At 36.0% G+C, this 20747-nt stretch overlaps 5 protein-coding genes across 5 annotated transcripts; 3 read left to right on the forward strand and 2 right to left on the reverse strand.

Annotated features, from left to right (window-relative positions):
* Positions 1-344: 344 nt before the first annotated feature.
* On the reverse strand, positions 345-935 carry LOC138190494 (spidroin-2-like). The gene has a single exon (XM_069133821.1). It carries the CDS (start codon positions 933-935, stop codon positions 345-347), a length of 591 nt encoding a protein of 196 aa, XP_068989922.1.
* A 3566-nt stretch (positions 936-4501) lies between these two features.
* Positions 4502-7279, forward strand: LOC124213433 (protein crumbs homolog 2). The gene is made up of 4 exons (XM_046614787.2): positions 4502-4790; positions 6607-6741; positions 6833-6961; positions 7116-7279. Exons 1-4 carry the CDS (start codon positions 4739-4741, stop codon positions 7178-7180), a joined length of 381 nt encoding a protein of 126 aa, XP_046470743.1. The 5' UTR covers positions 4502-4738; the 3' UTR covers positions 7181-7279.
* Positions 7280-8550: 1271 nt separating this feature from the next.
* On the forward strand, positions 8551-14992 carry LOC124212206 (Quiescin sulfhydryl oxidase 1). Its single transcript, XM_046612075.2, has 3 exons — positions 8551-9543; positions 10045-10297; positions 13066-14992. Exons 1-3 carry the CDS (start codon positions 9237-9239, stop codon positions 14477-14479), a joined length of 1974 nt encoding a protein of 657 aa, XP_046468031.1. The 5' UTR covers positions 8551-9236; the 3' UTR covers positions 14480-14992.
* Positions 13959-18613, reverse strand: LOC124212208 (ataxin-3). The gene is made up of 5 exons (XM_046612077.2): positions 18123-18613; positions 17879-18043; positions 17128-17264; positions 16755-16909; positions 13959-16667 (listed from the first exon to the last, which is right to left on the reverse strand). The coding sequence occupies exons 1-5, from the start codon at positions 18144-18146 to the stop codon at positions 16006-16008; spliced, it is 1143 nt and encodes a 380-aa protein (XP_046468033.1). The 5' UTR covers positions 18147-18613; the 3' UTR covers positions 13959-16005.
* A 240-nt stretch (positions 18614-18853) lies between these two features.
* LOC124212209 (protein lin-7 homolog C-like) lies at positions 18854-20743 on the forward strand. Its single transcript, XM_046612078.2, has 5 exons — positions 18854-19109; positions 19403-19444; positions 19625-19737; positions 19950-20195; positions 20322-20743. The coding sequence occupies exons 1-5, from the start codon at positions 19073-19075 to the stop codon at positions 20484-20486; spliced, it is 603 nt and encodes a 200-aa protein (XP_046468034.1). The 5' UTR covers positions 18854-19072; the 3' UTR covers positions 20487-20743.
* Positions 20744-20747: the final 4 nt, after the last annotated feature.

The raw sequence follows: 20747 nt of genomic DNA on the forward strand, positions 1-20747 counted from the left end.
CCAATACCGACTCTATTTTCGGGATGGTTAGAATCGGTGGATCCTAACAGATCCTCAGAATCTTACATTAGATGTTGAGTCGAACAGCTCCAGAAATGACAAATATATGTATATTCTAAGGAGATACTTAGCCGGCTGCCGATATACATATATACAGAGTTATGTCGCAGTACATTTTACCATCAAAATCATATCATACATCATCATACATCACACATCATATGATCATACATAGTATTAAAGTTCGATACCAAATTTTGGATGTCGGATGTTCAGAAACTGACGTCACCTAAAATTTTTTTTCTTTGACATCATCGATCTATAGTAATCGTCGACGACGAAAATCAGCTAACCGAATTCCTCAGTCCGGAAACAACCGCGCAGTAGGGAGGACGTATGAGAATCGCGCTCCGCAGATTTCGAGTACCAGGCTCTTTACTTCCTGGATCCTGCGCTCCAGGTCCGCTACCTGGTGAAACTCGACTTCCAGGACAAGCGCTCCGTAGTTCCTGCGCTCCAGGTCCTTTACCTGATGAATTTCGACTTCCAGGAACAGCGCTCTGTAGTTCCTGTGCTTCAGGTCCTTTATCTGGTGAATTTTCACCTCCAGGACCAGTGCTCCGTAGTTCCTGCATTCCAGATCCTTTACCTGTTGAATTTTGATCTCCAGGACGAGCGCTCCATAGTTCTTGCACTTCAGGTCCTTTATCTGGTGAATTTTCACCTCCAGGACCAGTGATCCGTAGTTCCTGCATTCCTGATCCTTTACCTGTTGAATTTTGATCTCCAGGACAAGCGCTCCGTAGTTCCTGCGCTCCAGGTCCTTTACCTGATGAATTTCGACTTCCAGGAACAGCGCTCTGTAGTTCCTGTGCTTCAGGTCCTTTATCTGGCGAATTTTCACCTCCAGGACCAGTGCTCCGTAGTTCCTGCATTCCACATCCTTTACCTGTTGAATTTTGATCTCCAGGAACAGCGTTCCGTAGTTCTGCGCTCCAGGTCCTTTACCTGGTGAATTTCGACTTCCAAGCCCAACGCTCCGTAGTTTTTGCGCGGTACAGTGAGGGCGTGAGGTATCTCATTAATCTCGTATCATCTGGTAAAACACTGACAACGAGTAAGCGAACGCACGAGAACAAAAACCAGCTACGCAGTAAACATCCGACCTACACATATACAGCTAGTATATCATTATATTTCAAAAATACTCCACTTTAACATTTTCGCGAGAGTACTTCTTGACATTTGAAGAATATTTCTGATATCTGTCAGGCGTTGAGAGACATGTTACAAAAAATATCTCTTAAATGCGTTATTCATTTATTGACATATTTTTGAAGTATACAACTAGTATTTCCACTTACTTCGCTACATTAGATCAGGATACGTACGATAAAACAATAATGATTTATAGGCTCTGCACCCAGTCCCATTTACTCAGTATTTCACCTTACCCTGGCTATTCCTCGTTATTACATACCTAAGTACAACGGCCCCCTTTGTACTCGATAAAACATTTATTCATATCGAACGTGAAATATTGAGAAACTAATACTACTGCAATCTTCTTAAAACATTCATTATGCCGTTTGTATAAACTATGAAATGGAATGCCCCATTGAACTCCGAACGCGGCACAGATCTTTTTTTCTAATGAAATGTCAAGTGTTATCAGAATTTTAAGCAATAGTGATACGGTGCAAATTTGTTCCACTTCGGCTTCAGACTCCGAACTGTAGAGTTAACTTTAACTCATTTGACAGTTATAATATATGAATATAATTTTGCTTGAAATTTAATTTTACTCACAATCAGATTAAGACTTGGCCGTATAGATATAATTTTATGATGGCGCTGAATTTGATGAACTCAAGACTGTGTACAATTCTTCAAAATCTATTGCGGAAAAAATCGGTTTTTCGAAAACGTTAGGAATGAGTTTATACTTATATCTATGGTATATTACGGTACAGTCATTCTTCGACGACTAACTCAATTTTTTCGATTACTGTGTGTATAAGGTACGTGTACTGGATGAATACTTATATTTTCAATTGAATGCAAATATTGGTTTACTCGATTCTCTGCGTCTTTTAAGTCAATATTAAATTTATAGTGTGTTGCGGAGTTTCAGCGTTGCTTTAGTAGGTCTTTGAAAAACCGTACGATAAAAGTATATAATTTGCGTTAAAATAAAGTAACGAGTGAGAAATAAATCTTTACAAAAAAGTCGCGACTGGAATATCAAACATGTTATAATTTTTCAAACTATAGTTTAAAATAAATCTCGTCAGTCTCATTTGGTATCTCTTAATTAGTATCGCGATAATTCTCAAAGCGAATCAAATCAAAAGAGTGTACATATGAGATAAAATTTCCTTAATCTTTTTAAAGGGGACGCCTGATGGCGTAAACATCTTTTTTAGAATTCACTCGGGCTAATAAAAATACAAAACACATGCGGCACATAGCAACAAGCTACTTTCTACAACTTAAATACTTAAAATACCGAACCACTTTTTGCTGGTTCAACGGAATCAGCCTGTACAATGGCGTGATGATGTTTGCAAGCGTGTAGGAAACTCAAGCGTTCATCCGGTTCGTATTAAAGCGATGCGGCGCAAGAAAGTCACTTTTCTCGCCTTTATGTACATAAATACATGTGATATAGAAGATTGAGTGACATATGGAAAAATACTTATCGCTAGTTGACGTTAAAAAGCATCAGGGCCATCAGTTCCTGTCGCAGAACAGCTCTTATTGATTATTATTATTACTGTACCACGGTATAGTGATTTGACAAAATCCTGTAAAACACTTCACCACTAGCATTTGCAAGAAACCACACTACATATCTGCTTAGTCTTACAGTAGATAAAATGCTTTGATAGATGCAAACTATCTGCACTTTCTCTGCAAAAATATTCGTTCTCAAAGCTCTCTACAGATTTGCATTCATATAAATGCCGACGAGTGAATTTGCATTAGGAAATTTGCGCAGCAGAGTCGAGATTATCTATCAAGCATCTAATTTGAAATCTTTGATAAATAATTTGATCACATTATATTAACTTTGATCGATGAGACTATATATACATGTAATCTGCTATATATGTATCTGCATATCGGATCAGCGCAGTTAATTTCGAAACGATTCTCATCCTATTTTTTTATTTTGTTTTTCAGACCATAATTTTTTCATTTGTAACGCGCTTACAAATTTTGAACATTATTTTACATACTCTCATGCACATTTAAAGTACATCTCACGCAATTCCCGGTAATCGTAATACAGCTGTAGCACGTTGAACTGGAGATGAGAAACCGAATTATGAGCATGGGAAACTTTAACCAAAAATTCTGAATATAGTTTAAAGATAAGTTTATTATAGATTATGAAGCTGTATTGAAGAATTATCAAATTATACGCAAATAATTTTATTATGTGTAATAGAAATCTATACAAAAGGCACGAACGCGTCGAGTTCGAACTCAGAAATTCGCATCACTTTTAGATAGTTAAATTACGCCAATTTATTCTTCGTATACAGATTACAATTATCATATATACATTATCAATTCCTTTACACGCTCACAAATAGTTAACTGTGTGATCTGTACTCTAATGGTATTCCATATACGAGATGTGTGTGGTAAACAAAGACATATACGTATAATTCATTACATCTGTATGAAACATTCTGCGGGCGTTCGTTGACAGGCCTTTTCTTCTACCACCCGACGTACAATTTTATGAAATTTAGTCAGTTCGCCGCACTAGCTGGAGAGACTTTTCGTGAATTATTTCAGATTTTTCGATCCAACCGTTAGAAAATGTTTTCATTTTTTCCAGTAAACGTGTAACTTAAGGAAAAAAAAATATATATAAACCGGTTTTCAACAACTTACGGCGAAGTTTTTTCTGTGTTTTAAACGTCGTCGTAGAATTGATTGAAAAATGTTCGTTTCTTGAACAGTTACGCTTTGTACATTGCTGCAAAATTTACAGATTCTTCGGTCATATCTGTGGGGTAAAAAGTGATTGAATTGGTGGAGAATGGTTTTATCATACAGTACGCTATACTGTGGTATATTAATCTCGTGATGCTTATGGTACATTGCATTTAACAAAAAAGCTCGGTCAAGTCTGCAACTGACAAAGTACGAATGGTTGGGCATTCGCAAACTACGATACCTACGCATATGTTCTGCAGATGTTACCCTGAATAAATAGGATTTAGCAAAAGGGTTGACCGCAATGCGATGGCGGTTTGAAATTCTATCCTTATTTCTCTGCACGTTGAACGTACGGTATTACACATGCATAGAAATATAACTGACGAGCCATTGATAAAGTTTAGCTCTGCGTGGGCAGTGAACGACAAGAGGGAAATGCCACGCCAGTGGGGTCGCAAGTGCAACGGCTTCTCAGCTTCGGTACAGATTATAGTCGGTCGCTATAAATTTATCTTTCCTCCACTCACAAGCAGTATATATACAGACTTCACTGGCCTCAGCAGAGGAGCCTGACAAGTGCTTGACTGTTTACGACCCCGTATGCGACAGTCGTGGTGGTTTATACTTCGTTTTGCTGCCGTCAGTTCCAGTCCAGACTTTCAAGAGACTGGCTCGGGTGTCGGCCTTTGGCCTTTGTGTTGTGATTAACTTTATAATATTACCAGAAATAGGGCCCGTCGGATTTGTATATTCATTGCATCTTTCACCCACCGTTGCAAACATGATGAAAATCTATAAACTATTCGCTCTCATCGTTCTAGTTCTTGTCATAGGTACATAAGTGATAATATATGAATATATTTTGGGGCGGGGTTGAAATTCCGAATTTTAAATGTTCGGGAAGCACCAAATTCCGAATTTTTTGGTGTCTGAGTTTGAAGTAAAAGAAATGAAGTTTCGAATAAACCGAAAACCTGACGCTCAAAGTTCTGAAAGTGCAAAGTTCCGAAAGGACAAAATGCCGAAAGGCTATAACTCCGACAAGTCAAAGTTCCGGAAGTGCGAAAATGAGAAACTTTGAAAATCAAAAACATCGAAATTCCGAATGATCGAAGATTTTCAGTTTTGCGAATTTATGGCTCGGTGCAATTTCACCACTTTGGTCTTTCTTTCTTTTGGATTTTCGATATTTTTACGTTCGGAATTATTTTTCACCCAATTGATAAGTAAACTAAGCTGGGCGACTATATTTTTACTTTCGGAATTTTACTCTATCGAAACTTTATTTTTCGGAACTTTGAATTATCAGAACTTGAATTTTCGGAATCTTGTATTTCGGAACTTTGAGCCGTCGAGTTTCCAGCTGTTTAAAACTTTGTAGTTTCGTAAAAGTTTGCTTTCTTCACCTCAAGTTTCACCACCAAATTATTCGCAATTAGATGCTTTCGGAACTTCAACTCCGTCCCTATATTTTTACTAATATAATTCATAATTGTATAATATCATTCTCGAAGATTCATTACTAGAATTTTACACAATTACAGTTTTGAAATAAATTTTATACATCGGTAACGTGAACAAATAATCGAAGGAATAGGTAAATCAGGCCTGCATCTTGTACAATAAAAGTCATGTAATTTATTCAGTACTTAGTTTATGATACAACATAAATTATACCTTATCAATATATATGTATATGTATATATATATATATATACATACCATACAATAGGTACTGTGGGCATAAGATGTATTATTAGATATATTAGTTTCGCGGCTTTTTGAGCATATCAAAATTATGCAAGCGGATAACAATTCCACGATAAACGTGAGGATGGTCTCGAGTTACAACGCGATAAGTAGTTTTATGAAATCGTTGCGACGCTTTTAACGCAAAGTATCGAAATTGTTGTAATTATCAGAGGAAAAATATCGAGGGCTTAGAACCGAAGAGTAAGAGATGGAATCCAAAAACATGGAGTATTATACGGCCAGGAAGGTGTATCCGCAATTTCAAAGTTAAAATTTCGTAAGAGAAACACTGAATTGCTTTTAGCCAGGAAGGCGTAAACCAAACTTATTTTCGCCACAACACCGTGAACTTGACATTATATAACAGAACGGTGCGATCCCCGAAATATTGAAAAATGATCGAAGTGACGGTACAGACCAGCTACTTGTCTCTTTAATTACAAATAGATTTTAACTTTCTATTTCAACTTATTGTAACGTAAAATTTCTGGCATTTTTTTTTTCATACCCCGAATTTTTTTTTATCTGGCTACAATAAATTAATCCATTAAATCCCGTTAGAGGTAATGTGACATATCTCGTAGTAAAGTAAACAATATATTATCGATTCCAGAGGCTTACTTCCTTCTGATTGAATTCAGGAAAAATTTTAACATGATGGTAAAGATGTATGGTATAGACTCCCTTGATATTTAAAATTTCACCTTCGAAAAGCATAACTACTTACATTTGTCTAGATTTCAAATTTTATTAACTACTTGATTACAATATTTTTTTTTCTTTCTCATCTCTACAATTTTCTATGGAATCCATCGCTCAGCAATACTTGAGATAGATAAACCAATATGTTGATATTTTACATAACATGCAAATCACGAGAAAAAATTAAATTTAAAGGAATATCACTCGCTTGTGAATTGGACCAAATGCATCAAGGATGTCGAATTGTGAATGCACAATGTAGCTGTGGGTACGGTTGCAAAGCCGAATATAGGTACAACAATGCTGAGGACTGCAGACTTGCGTTACGAGGTGAAAACTTTTCAAAATATTGTTATTTCAAAATATGTTGGCCCATTCATTTAGATCGTGATTATTAATCGGGGTTAACAATTTGTTCTAGGCCGCCGAAATGATAAATGTTATCGAAGACCTTGCAAACACGGAGGTTCGTGCCTTCAAATATCACAACACCCTGGCTTTAAATGTCAGTGTGAAGGCACCGGATTCTTTGGTGCTCTATGTGACAAGGGTTAGTATATGAAGTGATAATAGAAATGAGTAACCACGTTCACTATTCCAGTTACTCTGTGTAACCCCAATGGAACAAAATTACACTGAGACCAACTTATATTAGATGATGCTATGTGAATCCCAAAATTAAAAGGATTTTGTATGTTTTCTAGCTTGCCCGGGTCCACAAAACTTGCTCACCCGCGGACCTTTCCCGTACGAGTGTGTTGTGATTTAATTTCTTTCTATTACTACTTACCTGTGTGTATATTCAATGAATAAATATTATTAGGAATCCAATCAAAATGTTGGTGACCAATTGAATCTTGATATCTCACATACATTGTCGAGCATTCGTCTACCAGTGTCGTCTACTGATTTACTGAAGTTCCGTTTTTTGACTCTCGAATGCTTTGACTGGAGTCTCATTCGTCAATTGATTAGTAAGCTGAGTTACTCTGGTATCACATGTATTATTTGGTGGTAAGATTTAGTATAAATAAATATACGTAGTAGACATATTAGTTGCTTTACATCTCTGTTGTTTTCTAATTTGGAGTGTTCGTCGGTGAGCGAAGACGTCGCTGGGATTTTCGTTTATAAAACCGCTTTCTTTCTATCTTTCAAGCTCATGAGATCGAACCTCAGATGAAATTAGATTGTCACTATAGGTGGGTTCGTTAGTCATGCCGGTAATACAGATCGCGTACTAATCTAATATGATAGTGGGTTCGATACATTACTAATCGAGCAACCATATCCTACTCAAGAGAGCCAACCCTAAGAAATATCGTGCAGCTTCAGGGTGAATTTTCACGGGCGTCGAATTGATGCGACGGTAATTTGACGCGGCAGTAGCACGCCGTCAGCGGCAGAAGGAGCCCATGAACGTGATCACTCTAATTATGAAAAATCTTCTGTTTTGCAATTGATTCGTATGATCCTTTCTAGACTAATTAAACCCCTAGGAACGCAAAAACCGCACCAAAAAGAGCGTATGTCCAACAGCAGAAAAATTACGAAGGAGAGACCAGCAGCACAGAAATTAATCGAAGGAATATGTTGTTTTTTTGGGCCCTATAACTCCTGATATGATGCTCGCAGCGTATTCCATGAAGCTTGTCTCTAAGCTCCATGTAAGTAGCTGTTCGAGGTAATAAAGAAAATAATATAATTCGCACTCGAATACAACTCTCACTCATTATCATTCATTGTTTAGAAGAAAAGCTCTGGACACACCGCAACATTTTTAGTATGGGCTATGCGGTAGTAAACGCATGAAAATAATTATCCATGAGTGCACGTTTATGGAATAGTGAGAACAAATTAGAATAATTTCTTACCTCAAAAAACTGCCAGCGTTCTGTACGATTTTCTTCTCGCTACTTTATTTTTTCCGTTTGTACACACTTGCAATCAACAATTCCAGATTATCAAATTCTTAGCATAAAAATGCAACTGAGAACCACTGACTGAACGACGTAGTTCACGTATGTCACGTAGTTGTAGAGACTAGCGTCATTTTACAATTGCTTCGGTACCCATTTTCATGAGCGTCGTTTTGCCGCCGACGGCTTGGCGCTGCCGCGTTAATTTTCCGTCGCGTCAAGTTGACACCCGTGAAAATCCACGCCTAGTAGAGTACCACCAGCATTGTCTATGCTAGGCACATCATACGGATAAATCTAAGCGATCTAAGCTTACGAAAAAGGTTGACCAACAGCAACGGTGTTACACAGGCATACGTTCCAGTGATACAGGCATACACGAATACAATCTAACTTGAAAATCTAAATCCTGAATTTTAAGGTGCGATGGAGACGTAGTTTATGCATGAGTGTGTCGAACTGTTTACCTACATCTGTGCCTGCACCGACTCCCACCGTGATACAACACTTTCAGTGGATTTGACATAGTGGTGATGTTGGTTCACGACACTGACGCATAAATTTACGACGGTGGTCGACTTCCTTTCCTGCTATATGGCTACGAGATAACAGTGGAGTAATTTTCTAATTATGCTGAAAAAATACTTTGGTAGACAGATGACATCTGATTGTAAAGAACTGCCGTCAATAGGCGTCAAGTATACTATAGCATATTGGTTTGGCACTAGCAGTTCGGTTTCGGAAACACGTAATTCTCAATGAGTCGTCTGCTGCTTTGACAGTTCCTCATTACGTAGTGCGTGCTTAGCATTCCGCTCAAACTCTTAAACATTTTTTTTTTGTTGGCTCCCCTCTTGAAATGTTCATTCATAAAATTTACATTCATCAGAAGAACAACGGTTCATCATGAATTTCAATGTGATGCGGTATTATATTGCCACGCTAGTGTTCCAAACGCTTGTTCTACACGTGACAGTTTTGGTGCAAGATGCAAGTGCGGCTGTAGCCGGAAAAAACGATAATTACGACAGTTTATTAACCGGTCAAGGATTATACAGCAGCAACGATGGAATATACATTTTAAACGCAACTAATTTTAAACCCAGTATTTACGAAAGCAAGACAGGCTGGTTCGTGGAATTTTACAACAGCTGGTGCGGATTTTGTCTTCGATTTGCAGATACTTGGAAGGCTCTTGCTCAAGACATCGGACGTAAGTATCGATAGGTCCTGCATATACTTTAAAGGTTACTCTGGAGGAACTAGCGTGTCCTGGATGATCCTGAACTTGCAAGGCGTTACTGTTTTTGTCCATTTAGTGACGAGAATTTATCTGTTGTTAAATTTTTTGGATAGAAAATATTTCTCGCACATACTTTGTTCACCATTTAGATACTACAAACATTAATCCAGAAATTCTGTAGAGCAGACCTAAAACAAGAATAAAAATGAAACGTCATTCTTTCGATGACTGTTTTTATGATAAATTAGTTAGGAACTTGGAATTTAGTGTGAATTCATCTTTGATCCGTAGATGCGTACTCGACTCAATCGTTTGCTCCAGATACATCAGTTCCTTCGAAATCTGCGTTAGCGCCATAAAATTATAAATTGATTGTACTGCAAGACTGCTTTTTGCATGAATACGAAAAAAAAAATTTTCCAGCCATCAACAACATTTCACTAAATCCCCTCTTCGATTTTTTTCTTTTAGACTGGAAAGATGTTGTTGTGGTAGCTGCAATTGACTGCGCAAATGATGATAACAACCCGATTTGTCGAGAATATGAAATAATGCATTATCCAATGCTCAAATATTTTCATGTTGACGCTAAACCAGGTCAACTCGGTATAGAAATTGAGAAAGGAAAAGACATGGATGCCGTAAGACATAACTTGATTGACCGCCTTGAAAAGGAACAGCAAGAAGGTCGCGGTTATTCTTGGCCGAATATAACTCCTTACCGGTATGTATGTACAATGGTTAGGGATTGCTAAAGGCAAACTGCTAAAAGTATCATATTTAAGTCTGTATCATATAATTTACCACACCCTGTATAGTATGAAGAGGTTACACATCAACAAATGACTGGAAAACAGATCACTATTCAGTAATAATTTTTCAAATCAATTACTTATATGCATATTGCAATGCTGATTTTGCACAAAACTGAAGTTTCAGTTAATTGAGCTTGATCGTAAGGTTATTAAGAATTGTCTCTAGCACCGACTCTCAAAATATAAGAAAAAAAATTCTCTTACATCTAACCCCTTCACAATATATGATTATTGGAGCGTGCTTTTCATTTCTTCTGTAGGATTACAATTATAGGCATCCAAGAAATTTTCTTGACTGGCTATTTTTTGCAAATTTAGTTTACTTTAGTGAGCCCTCTCTGATGGTTATTGCTGATATATACTACAACGAGGTTTGCCTCAGCCGTTTCAAGGCCATAGTTAATTTCCTTAATTCCCTGAATCTTATATTGAATTATATTATTCAAGACTTGAATTCAAAATTTGTGACATCTAACAGTTGAATTATCATTCGTCAACCTAATGCACGATTTGGAAAACCTATTGCGGGCTTGAAGTAATGACATTTAAATTTCTTAAGTGCACATGTTCACCACTTCTGGCAATGAAAAATTATTACTGGTCTCTGATAGTGTGGAGTTGTGGCATTCATGAGTGGATTAATGGAGTTCAGCACAGTAATAATTCAACACTCTTGACTTGAATAGTATCAACTATGAGCAGCTATGTTAGGAGGTTGAAGATGAGTGATCGACAGGTGAGCGTAGGAGAGAAAGATTGATCGTTTGATTGATTTAGCTTTTTTCACCATTTACTACTTTTCTTTTTCGAATAGGTTTCTTAGCCGATTTTTAAAGATCCACTATTCGTTTCTACTTTTCTATATGTTTGCAAGTATTCTTTTGTTGCTACGATTTTAACTCTTAGGAATTCCTTGTTAGTAAACAAAATTTTTATCACACTGAATTATAACCTTGATGTCTTGTCTACTACTGATGTTACTCACACTAATTACTAATCTCATAATATCTACACAGTTTTGTGTTCACTTAACTGTATGTTAAATGGCTTCACAATAAATTTTTCCTTTTTCACAATCTTCACCTTCTCTGTTCAACTTATTATGGACAGTTGTTTATTTCGTGAATGTTCTACGATATCTATACTGTATCCAGATACTATTTTCCTTTTGTACTTTATTTTTCTGATCACATTTTCATGTGCAATGGTTTTATGTACTAAACATATTGTTGTGTTATCATATTTGAGATTCAATTTCTTTAGATTATCAATTGCTTTTTAGTCCTTTTAATGACTCCCTATACAGTCCATGATTTTCTCTGATTTCGGTAATAGTTTCTTGATTTACTGGTATATTGTGATCTCCTTCTCTTCTGTTTTCCGTTGATCTTTTACCGCCATTTTCAGAGATTGGCGCCGAACTAGATCTTCTTTATATTCAAAATAGATATGAAGTTATTATGATCAACTCAAAAATTTGGAATCTTACTGGATCTCAATCTCTAGGTGTATGTGTGAATGTATGTGTGTTATCAATTTTTCGTCCTACTTCCCAAGAACAAAATAACGGATTTTTATTATTTTCATCTCAATCCATACTGTTCTCCCTAAGTTAGAATTGATTAGATTTTTCGTAAAACCAGTCAAGTTATTCCTTAACTATTTGAAAAATGTAATTCTTTGGGTAACTTGTAAATGGATAAGCTGAACCCTTAGTTAGTTGTGAAATACATAGGAATAGTTGAAAGTTCTTTTTAGACTGATCTCTACAACCCAATCAATTTTCCTGTTTGTTGAGCCAATTAATCAATTCTGAACACTTACCTTTTGAATTGATTATTTGCATCCACCCTTGCCGATAGGTCTCATTGTCTTCTGAGGTTATATAATTTTGTATACAATTTTTGTTTTACACGCAGCATCTATCTTAACATCAACTGTAATATGTGTAAATTCTACTCTAGTTCTAAAGTACATGTTGTCCTCCCACCCTCACTTCAATCTCTTCTTCTTGGTATTATTCTTCTCCACTCAGTGATATGGAAAGAAAGAAAAAGTAGAAATAGAATGAGAAAGGTAACGACAGATTATACGGCATGAATGGGAACATGAGAATGGGTTAGAAAGTATCGAATTGTGTCGGATTTCAATAATACTGTTTGCTTTTGTATAATGCATGGGTTTGGAGTTTCTTTAATTGACTACAACCAACTGTTCTAACAGAGCTATTACAATAAATGATAAAAGTCAATCGCGCACAATCTGCATAATATATTGAAAGCATCAGTATTGATTGATACTTCTCCCAAAAACAATGCAGTAATGATACTACAAATACAGTGCACCAAGATGAAGGAGTTCATATATCCTTTGTAATAATTAATCACAATGTATTAATGAATTAAAATATTCTTCAGGTACTATTTTATATAAATATCATTATTTTCAAGTATTATTTCACTAGTATATACTTCAGCCGTACCGGGAACACTATTGGTGTTGAATTCCACTATTCCAGTATACGGCGGTAGTAATTTTTCATAAGGAGCCCCTTTTAAATTTCAAGACAATTTCGAGTACTGCTTGTTCTAATTACTAGTTTTAATTATCTGCAATTTTAGAGGCAGAAGTTTAATGAAGCCAGAAAAATTATGTGTCATCTGATTGCATGTTACAGAAGTGGGGATACGAAGAATTTGTGGAAAGATTTACCTGCCGGTGTAAAATATAACTTTTTAATATTTGAAACGGTGGATTCATTCCTAGCCACTGAGGTGACCTTAGACTTACACAACATCAGCAGTATACAAGTTCGTGGTGTGACCTCTGAGAATGAGCCACTTAGCATAATGCTTTCAGTAAATAAATTTCCTACTCTAATTGCACTAGGCCGTAACAGTTCGCAGCAACTTATAAATGTGAGGTACCCAACAAGAGAAGGAATAAGAAAAGCTATTAAGGAATTTTTAGTGTTGAAAGGAATAACGGTAGATATACCTGATAATACTAATAAACATCCCAGCGAGTGGATGAAGGTTGAAATACCAAATGTGTTGGACATAATGAAAGAAAGGAGAGACGAAAAAGAACAGGAGGAAGTCAGAGCACTCGGAGATCTCCTTTTTCAGTTAGATTTAGAGACAGCATTGAGATATTCGATTGACCACGAAATTCCAATGGTTAAAGTTATAGAGGGGGACAAGATTCAGGCGCTGAAAGCTTACCTGAATGTACTGGCAAAGTACTTTCCATTTGGACGCAATGGTATTTTATTTTTAGATAGATTAAGAGAACTTGTTGATCAGCGAGAAAGACTGACAGGGAAAGAATTCAGACAAATTGTTAAATCGACCGAAGAAGAAATATCCCCCATATACTCTGGGCCACAGGGATGGATTGGATGCAAGGGGAGTGTTAGTAGTTTTCGTGGGTACCCATGTGGACTTTGGACAATGTTCCATATGCTCACCGTAAACTCTGCAATCCGTAATAAAAACAATCTAGAATATAAACCACAAGAAGTTTTACAAGCTATGCTTGGATATATCAAAAACTTTTTTGGATGTGCTGATTGTTCCGAACATTTCGTCAAAATGGCTGGTGAAAATAAAATGTCTGAAGTACGTACTTTAAACGAAAGTATTTTGTGGCTGTGGAAATCGCACAATCTTGTGAACAAAAGACTGGCTGGTGATAAAACTGAAGATCCTATGCATAAAAAAGTACAATATCCGTCCAAAGAGCAATGTTCGACTTGCAAATACAATAACGAGAGTTGGAACGAAGCAGAAATATTACGTTACTTATATCGCAAGTACAGCTCTTCAGAAATAAGTTACTATAATTCAAGTGGAAAACTAAACGAGAATAACAGTATCGTTCACCTCAAAATTAGACAAGAACGATTTGCTTCAGATAAGTATAGTGGTCAACGAAAATTGGGATGGGATTTTACAATATTTGACATAAGCATCTGTGTGGTCCTGTATGTAACGTCTGCAACGATACTCGTCCTTGTTTGTATAAAGTTTGCGATGAAAAGGACTTACAGGAAGAAAACATATATACATGATCTTTTTGGCAAAGTATAACTTTGTTTGTCGCTTATGCGATTTGATTTATCAAAGAAACATTGCATCACATTATAAAGTTTACCATTAAATCTGGGAGAAATCATGTATATTCAGTTTGTCTGTTCACTGTTGGCGCAGCGCTACAATATAGGGAGTATAATCAAATCTAAAATAAATCCAGAATGAAAAACATTAGTTGCCAAAAAAAAATAGTATCCTAATAATAAGAGTGGTAAAACGAAAATCCGTTGTAATTTCAATAGATCAGTGAACATAACTTTAGCCCTGTATTGAATGGATAAACTGTAAAGGTCTTGTACATAAAAAATGCATCTAAATAGATACTTTGTTAAATAAATCTATGCAATAGTTGAATTCTTGCATGTGGCAAATTTGAATGGAATTACGAAACGGAATTAAAATAAATTGTAGCTATTTAAACTCGTTAACAGTGTAAATAGAACCTCCCATACTTACATACCTCATGAATGTAAATATCGCTGCAATGAAATACAAACTAGTCATTACGAACTTTCGATTTGTTCCGTACCAATTAGAGAAAAGTAAAACGAAACGAAATACAGGTTCGATAGTATTACTTTCTGGGATTCGCATAACTAGCTCAACAGTCAGTCAACACATCTATTGAATCGATGGTGGTGCGGCTCAATGTTACAAATCATCGATGTAATTACAGGTGTAGTTCTGATATTTAATTATTTAAATCTCACATCAATTCTGCAGATGGAACGGAGTGAACGTCGTAAGTAATTGTCAAAGAGATGAGCGAGACGAGGATTCGAGTTACTTTCCACCATTCTGTTCCGTGATTTCATTCTGTGGTATGGTCAGAATTAGGTAGGGGGTTTCTCTTGTAAATCCATCATATAATTGGTTAATCGCTCATGGTCCATATTAAGTTTATACAGTGTGAATACCTGACATATGATTTAATATCACTTATGTGTATGCAACGCATTGAGAGAGCAGTGTGCACTAAGCTTTTATAAATATTACTGGGATGTAAAGGTACTATCTCAGAGCTCGCTATACTCAGTATTTACTAAAAGACCAACCATGAAATGTCACTCATTATGAATATCATCAATGCCTATGCATCACTGACACGAAAATTCCGCAAATAGCATAATGCTGCATATAACGCTGGATACAAAGTTTTTTTTTCATGCAGCATTAATGCCAGAAGATGTATTACAGAATCCAACTAATTGCATGAATCATCTTCTGGCATTATTGTCCGCACAAGGCTCGGTCTTAAACGTCTGTTCAGAATTATTCATTATTACAATAAACGTGTTTGAGTTAGAATTGTTAACAAACCTAGAATAAATTAATGAAAAAACGCGATTAAATTATAATGTAGTAAACTTTATTAGTTTTATTAGTTCATTAGTTATAAAAAGTGACAAGATCACTCCACTTGGTTCATTAGATAATTATACTTTACATATTGAATTTCAATCGATAACAGATTTAATAAAAAAAAAAAAAAGCAAAAAAAATAACAATTCACAGAATTATTGTTACGTATTCAACTTCTGAGTAGAATCGCTGTTGTGTATTCCTAAGAAGGCCAATCGACGCCAGCGTAAATCATCAGGATCAGGAGTAGATGGTGTGGTCATACATTCTAGACTCAATTGCAAGGCCCTTCTCAAATCCTCGTCTTCATCCGTATCCTCATTGGAATTGGGTAAATATTTGTCTGCCTTATCATTACTTGGATCCAATCTAAGATTCGAAGATTCGTCAACACCTACATTAGCATCCTGTAAGCTCAACTTTAATGCTTTTTGTAAGTCAGCATCATCCTCCTCTTCTACAGTAGGTTGATCGCGTCCCTCAATTCTGATTGGTATTATTCTTTCTCTTGGTTTTCCAGTTTCTGATGCAATATCTGAATGATTTTTTTGGCTCATTCTACTGACTGCCGTTGCTATTGATGATGTTGAAGCTAAACGCACGCATGAATTTGGAACTTTAACTTCTCCTAAGGCCAAAGCAGTTTTCAAAATTTTAGCATCTTCCTCTTCTTTGGAACCTAAACGATACCCCATACCACTAGTTCCTACACAATCATTTGATCTCGCTTTTACTCTCGGTGTTGCTGTTATTGGATTTTTCGTAATTACATCCTCTGCCACACATTCAGGTAAAGAACCGATAACAATGAAAATTGAGTAACCTGTGAGGAATATATGGTAAAATGATCAATGAAGATTGAAAATGATGATTATTTATCGAATAATATAAAATGAAATTATCAACATACCCTCCTGCATCAGCTGTGCTAGGTACATAGCCAAATATGTGTTCGATATAAGTTGTGGTCCGCTCAACATTGAATTTAAGTTGAACCATTGTTTTCCAAGTTTTCTGATAGTAAACCAGTGGCCCTTGTAGTTACAAATATATGCATTCATGTCTCTAAAAAAGTCAATTATTAATCCTGGTAGGTATATTGTCAAGTTAATAAATGCTTGTTCCCGATGATACGTTAATACAGTTTGCATTTGGTCAGTGAGAGTAAGATTTGACGTGATCTGCAGCAGTGCTGAGGCACTTAAGTTTAAATAAGGATGATCAAGATGAGTGTTAATCACAGTACTTTCGATGGGAACAAAAAATGATAAATAATAACCTACGAAGGATCGTTCTGGGCCATTAGGGCTGTTGCTTCAGTGCTGTTATAAGGAATTAATTCAAGACCCCACACTTTAAGAGCACTGCTTATGACTTGCACCGAAAAATATCCACTGTCATCCATGTTTCCCGATGGTTGCTATAACAAAGGTATCCATTGAATTAGCTTAAAATGATGAAAAAACATCAGCTTTTAATTTTACAATAGACCTTGCAAAGTGGAGTGGAATTTCACTGCTTCATATAGAAGCAATAAATTGTAATACAACATCTGGATTGTGAGATTGAATTCAATAGTGTTTTCAACTGGTTCCAGACAACATGCACAAAGCAAGGATAGCCAACAACAAGGTAATACTATTTTCATTTACAGCCATTTCCAGCTACATTTCATAGTACAGAATGCTTCTTTGAGTAAGTTTTATTTCTAGCTCAATAAATACTGACAGTTCTGTCGCGTCAGTAAAAAGATAATACTAACTTTCTATAGTCTAAGGTTACCATCCCTTAAAATCAATAGGACTATGAGAATCCTCTGTAGCTTGTTGTCGTAATGCTATTAATAAAACAGCTAATAAGTCCGAGATGTATCTAATGTACATTGAATTGACTAATTGAAAATACTATCAACATGGGGAATTTCAATTGATTAATGATCCGCACAGAATACGCACGAAGCAATATACATACGCGATGGTAGAGTAAGAAAAAAAAGATTGTGTATGCCATAATAAGAGTAAGACAAACGGTTACCTCCAGAAACAACTGATACTCCTCGCTGTCGATGCCTGATTCAGCCATTCTGAGGCGTTCCTCCTCGTCCATCTGACATGCCAAATTTGCAAGATCTACAGCGTTGAAGTATGGACCCTGCAGAAGAGCATTGAGACAATGCTGCGCACAAAGGTATCCTTCTTGCTAAGAAATAAATTTGAACCAAAATGGACATGAAAATTTTAGTGAGCATTATAGTACTGTGGTTGGATAACTACATTACCTTCTCGTGAAATATGCTCTCCATTGTGAAGTCAGGGTTTTACAAAAAAGCGAAATAAGATTCGAGTGAAAAAAACGAAAAATAAGACCTCGGATAATAGATAATAACACGCGATATCAGGCGGTGGAAAAGTAAAATAATATATTTCAAGTCAAGCAATCAAACGTCATACATTAATATCCATGTATGCACATACGTTTGTGTGGAATGTACACTTTTCAAGCGCGGTGAATGTAAAGAGGAGATGGTAATGTTCAAGCTTGTAGTGTCCTTCCTCCATGCCTATGTCAAGTCAGGACAAATAGCCAATCACAGTCTTAGCCGATGGAAAAGGGCCAATAGGCTCCCAAATTTACTCGCTTTTGATGAGTGGTTTTTGGCGCTGATAGCTGATTTCGGAACGCGCTCGCAATGAGTTGCAACGAATGGCGCTGTATGTGGAATCACCTCTCTGTTTGGGTACTAGCCCATACAACCATTTTTACACTTGATATTACAGTTTTGTATTATTTCATATTATGATTAAATTACAATTATTTGAACATTTTATACTGTAAATTATTTGAACATTTTATAGGTTATTTTAACATAAGATATATTATTATATTAGAAATTAATTTTTAAAGAGTCAATAAATTTAATTAAAGCATTAAGAATTATAGAGTTTTTAGAATTAATAATTTCTTCGACACTGTATGATCCTAAGCCCAACAATAACGCGATTTGACTCGGAGCTCCACCTATCGGCTCTCGTCAAAGGCGTCATAATTGTCAGAATCGGGACAGTGTTCGATAATTATTGTTGTGGAATTTGGAATACTCCCAGCAGAATTATTGATGGAGCGAGAACATTGTTGGTGAAAGTTGAGAAAAAAATACTGAGTGATCATTGCGGAGAACAAAGATAGTAATTATCATATTAGAAATATTTGTACTCTCGCTTAACAGCCATGGCAACGATTGGGGAACCTCTCACATTAGCCAGGGGTAAGTTAACTTATTGCTCTTGTTTACTCAGTTTGGAGTACTGTCAGTTCGTCGTGCAAACGCCGGATAGTTTTCAATTCGTAGATACGCTTCTGGGTGTGATTAGTAATTAGATTGATCATGTAACTAAATTCATTGAATAAGTAATTGCAGAATAAGAAATGTATAATTTGGTACTTCAATTCATTCAATTGTCTGTATGTCTGTAGTATCATCTAATTATTAGTTACTAGAATGGACATTCACTATTTTTTCATTCTGGTACTCGCTTATGTTTATTTGTGTTTTTATAGATGTCAAAAGATCGATCGAACTCCTCGACAAACTACAGAAAAGTAAGTTGATGATTGAAATTTTTTTTAAATTACCTACATCCTTACCAAAACAAATATTTGTTAGATTATTACAAATTAAAATGGTTTGTATAAAGTTTTCCTAAATAACATCATCGAGTAATGTATTTATATTGCAATTAAGTTTATCTTGAATATTTGATTGATACTGACTTATTTTAGGTGGTGAAGTACCGGCTACAAAGTTAGCAGCTCTGCAGAAGGTACTACAAAGCGACTTTCTCAATGCAGTAAGAGAAGTCTATGAACACGTGTATGAGACTGTTGATATTCAGGTAATACTAAGTACAAGCAATTATACCTTTTTCATAAAATAATCAATCTTTCTCTGACGCCAAAGTTTTGGAGAACATCCAAACGATTCGTAACATATACTTTAATTGGTGCCTGGCATACGCCATTCATGAGTTTTTGAGACTTTGAGTTTATTAGAACTATCCTGTTTAAAACCACTCTAATATAAGTGTATGTGGAATTTTTGGTACAGGGTTCTCAAGATGTGCGTGCTTCCGCCACAGCCAAGGCGACTGTGGCTGCTTTTGCGGCAAGTGAAGGACATGCCCATCCGCGAGTTGTTGAATTACCGAAAACAGAGGAGGGTCTTGGATTCAATGTGATGGGAGGAAAAGAGCAAAATTCACCTGTATATATATCTCGAATTATTCCAGGAGGTGTGGCCGACAGACATGGTGGTTTGAAACGTGGTGACCAGTTACTGTCTGTTAATGGCGTGGTACGTAATGTGAAATTTTTACATTGATGAAATATTAAGATTTAATCATACTCGAACGTTGCCATTCAAGAATTTATACGATGATACAGGATAGTGTAAATATTGTATTTTTCTCATTTCCTCTAGTGTATTGAAGGCGAAAATCATGAGACAGCTGTGGAATCGCTGAAACAAGCCCAAAACTCGGTGAAGTTAGTTGTTCGCTATACTCCTCGTCTTTTGGAGGAAATGGAATTGCGGTTTGATAAACATGCGCACCAAACTGCACGTAGACGTCAACGTGTGCAGTAGACTGCAATGATTATTTTTATCACTACATATATATAGAATTTATGAATAACTGATATAGATACAATGTAATGTTACTTATATTAATTATTATAGTTTTAAGCGACAAATTAATATCTGGCTTAATTATCTTGTAATTCATCACCTAGAAATAACTTCTGTATGACCATCTCTCGTAAGAACATTATCAGTATTCATTAATGAGCCGTTTAAAACCGATCCACAATATAATTAAACCCAATCATAAGTGTACGGGCAAATCCT

This window comes from Neodiprion pinetum, chromosome 2 (assembly GCF_021155775.2).
Source record: "Neodiprion pinetum isolate iyNeoPine1 chromosome 2, iyNeoPine1.2, whole genome shotgun sequence".
Taxonomy (NCBI): domain Eukaryota; kingdom Metazoa; phylum Arthropoda; class Insecta; order Hymenoptera; family Diprionidae; genus Neodiprion; species Neodiprion pinetum.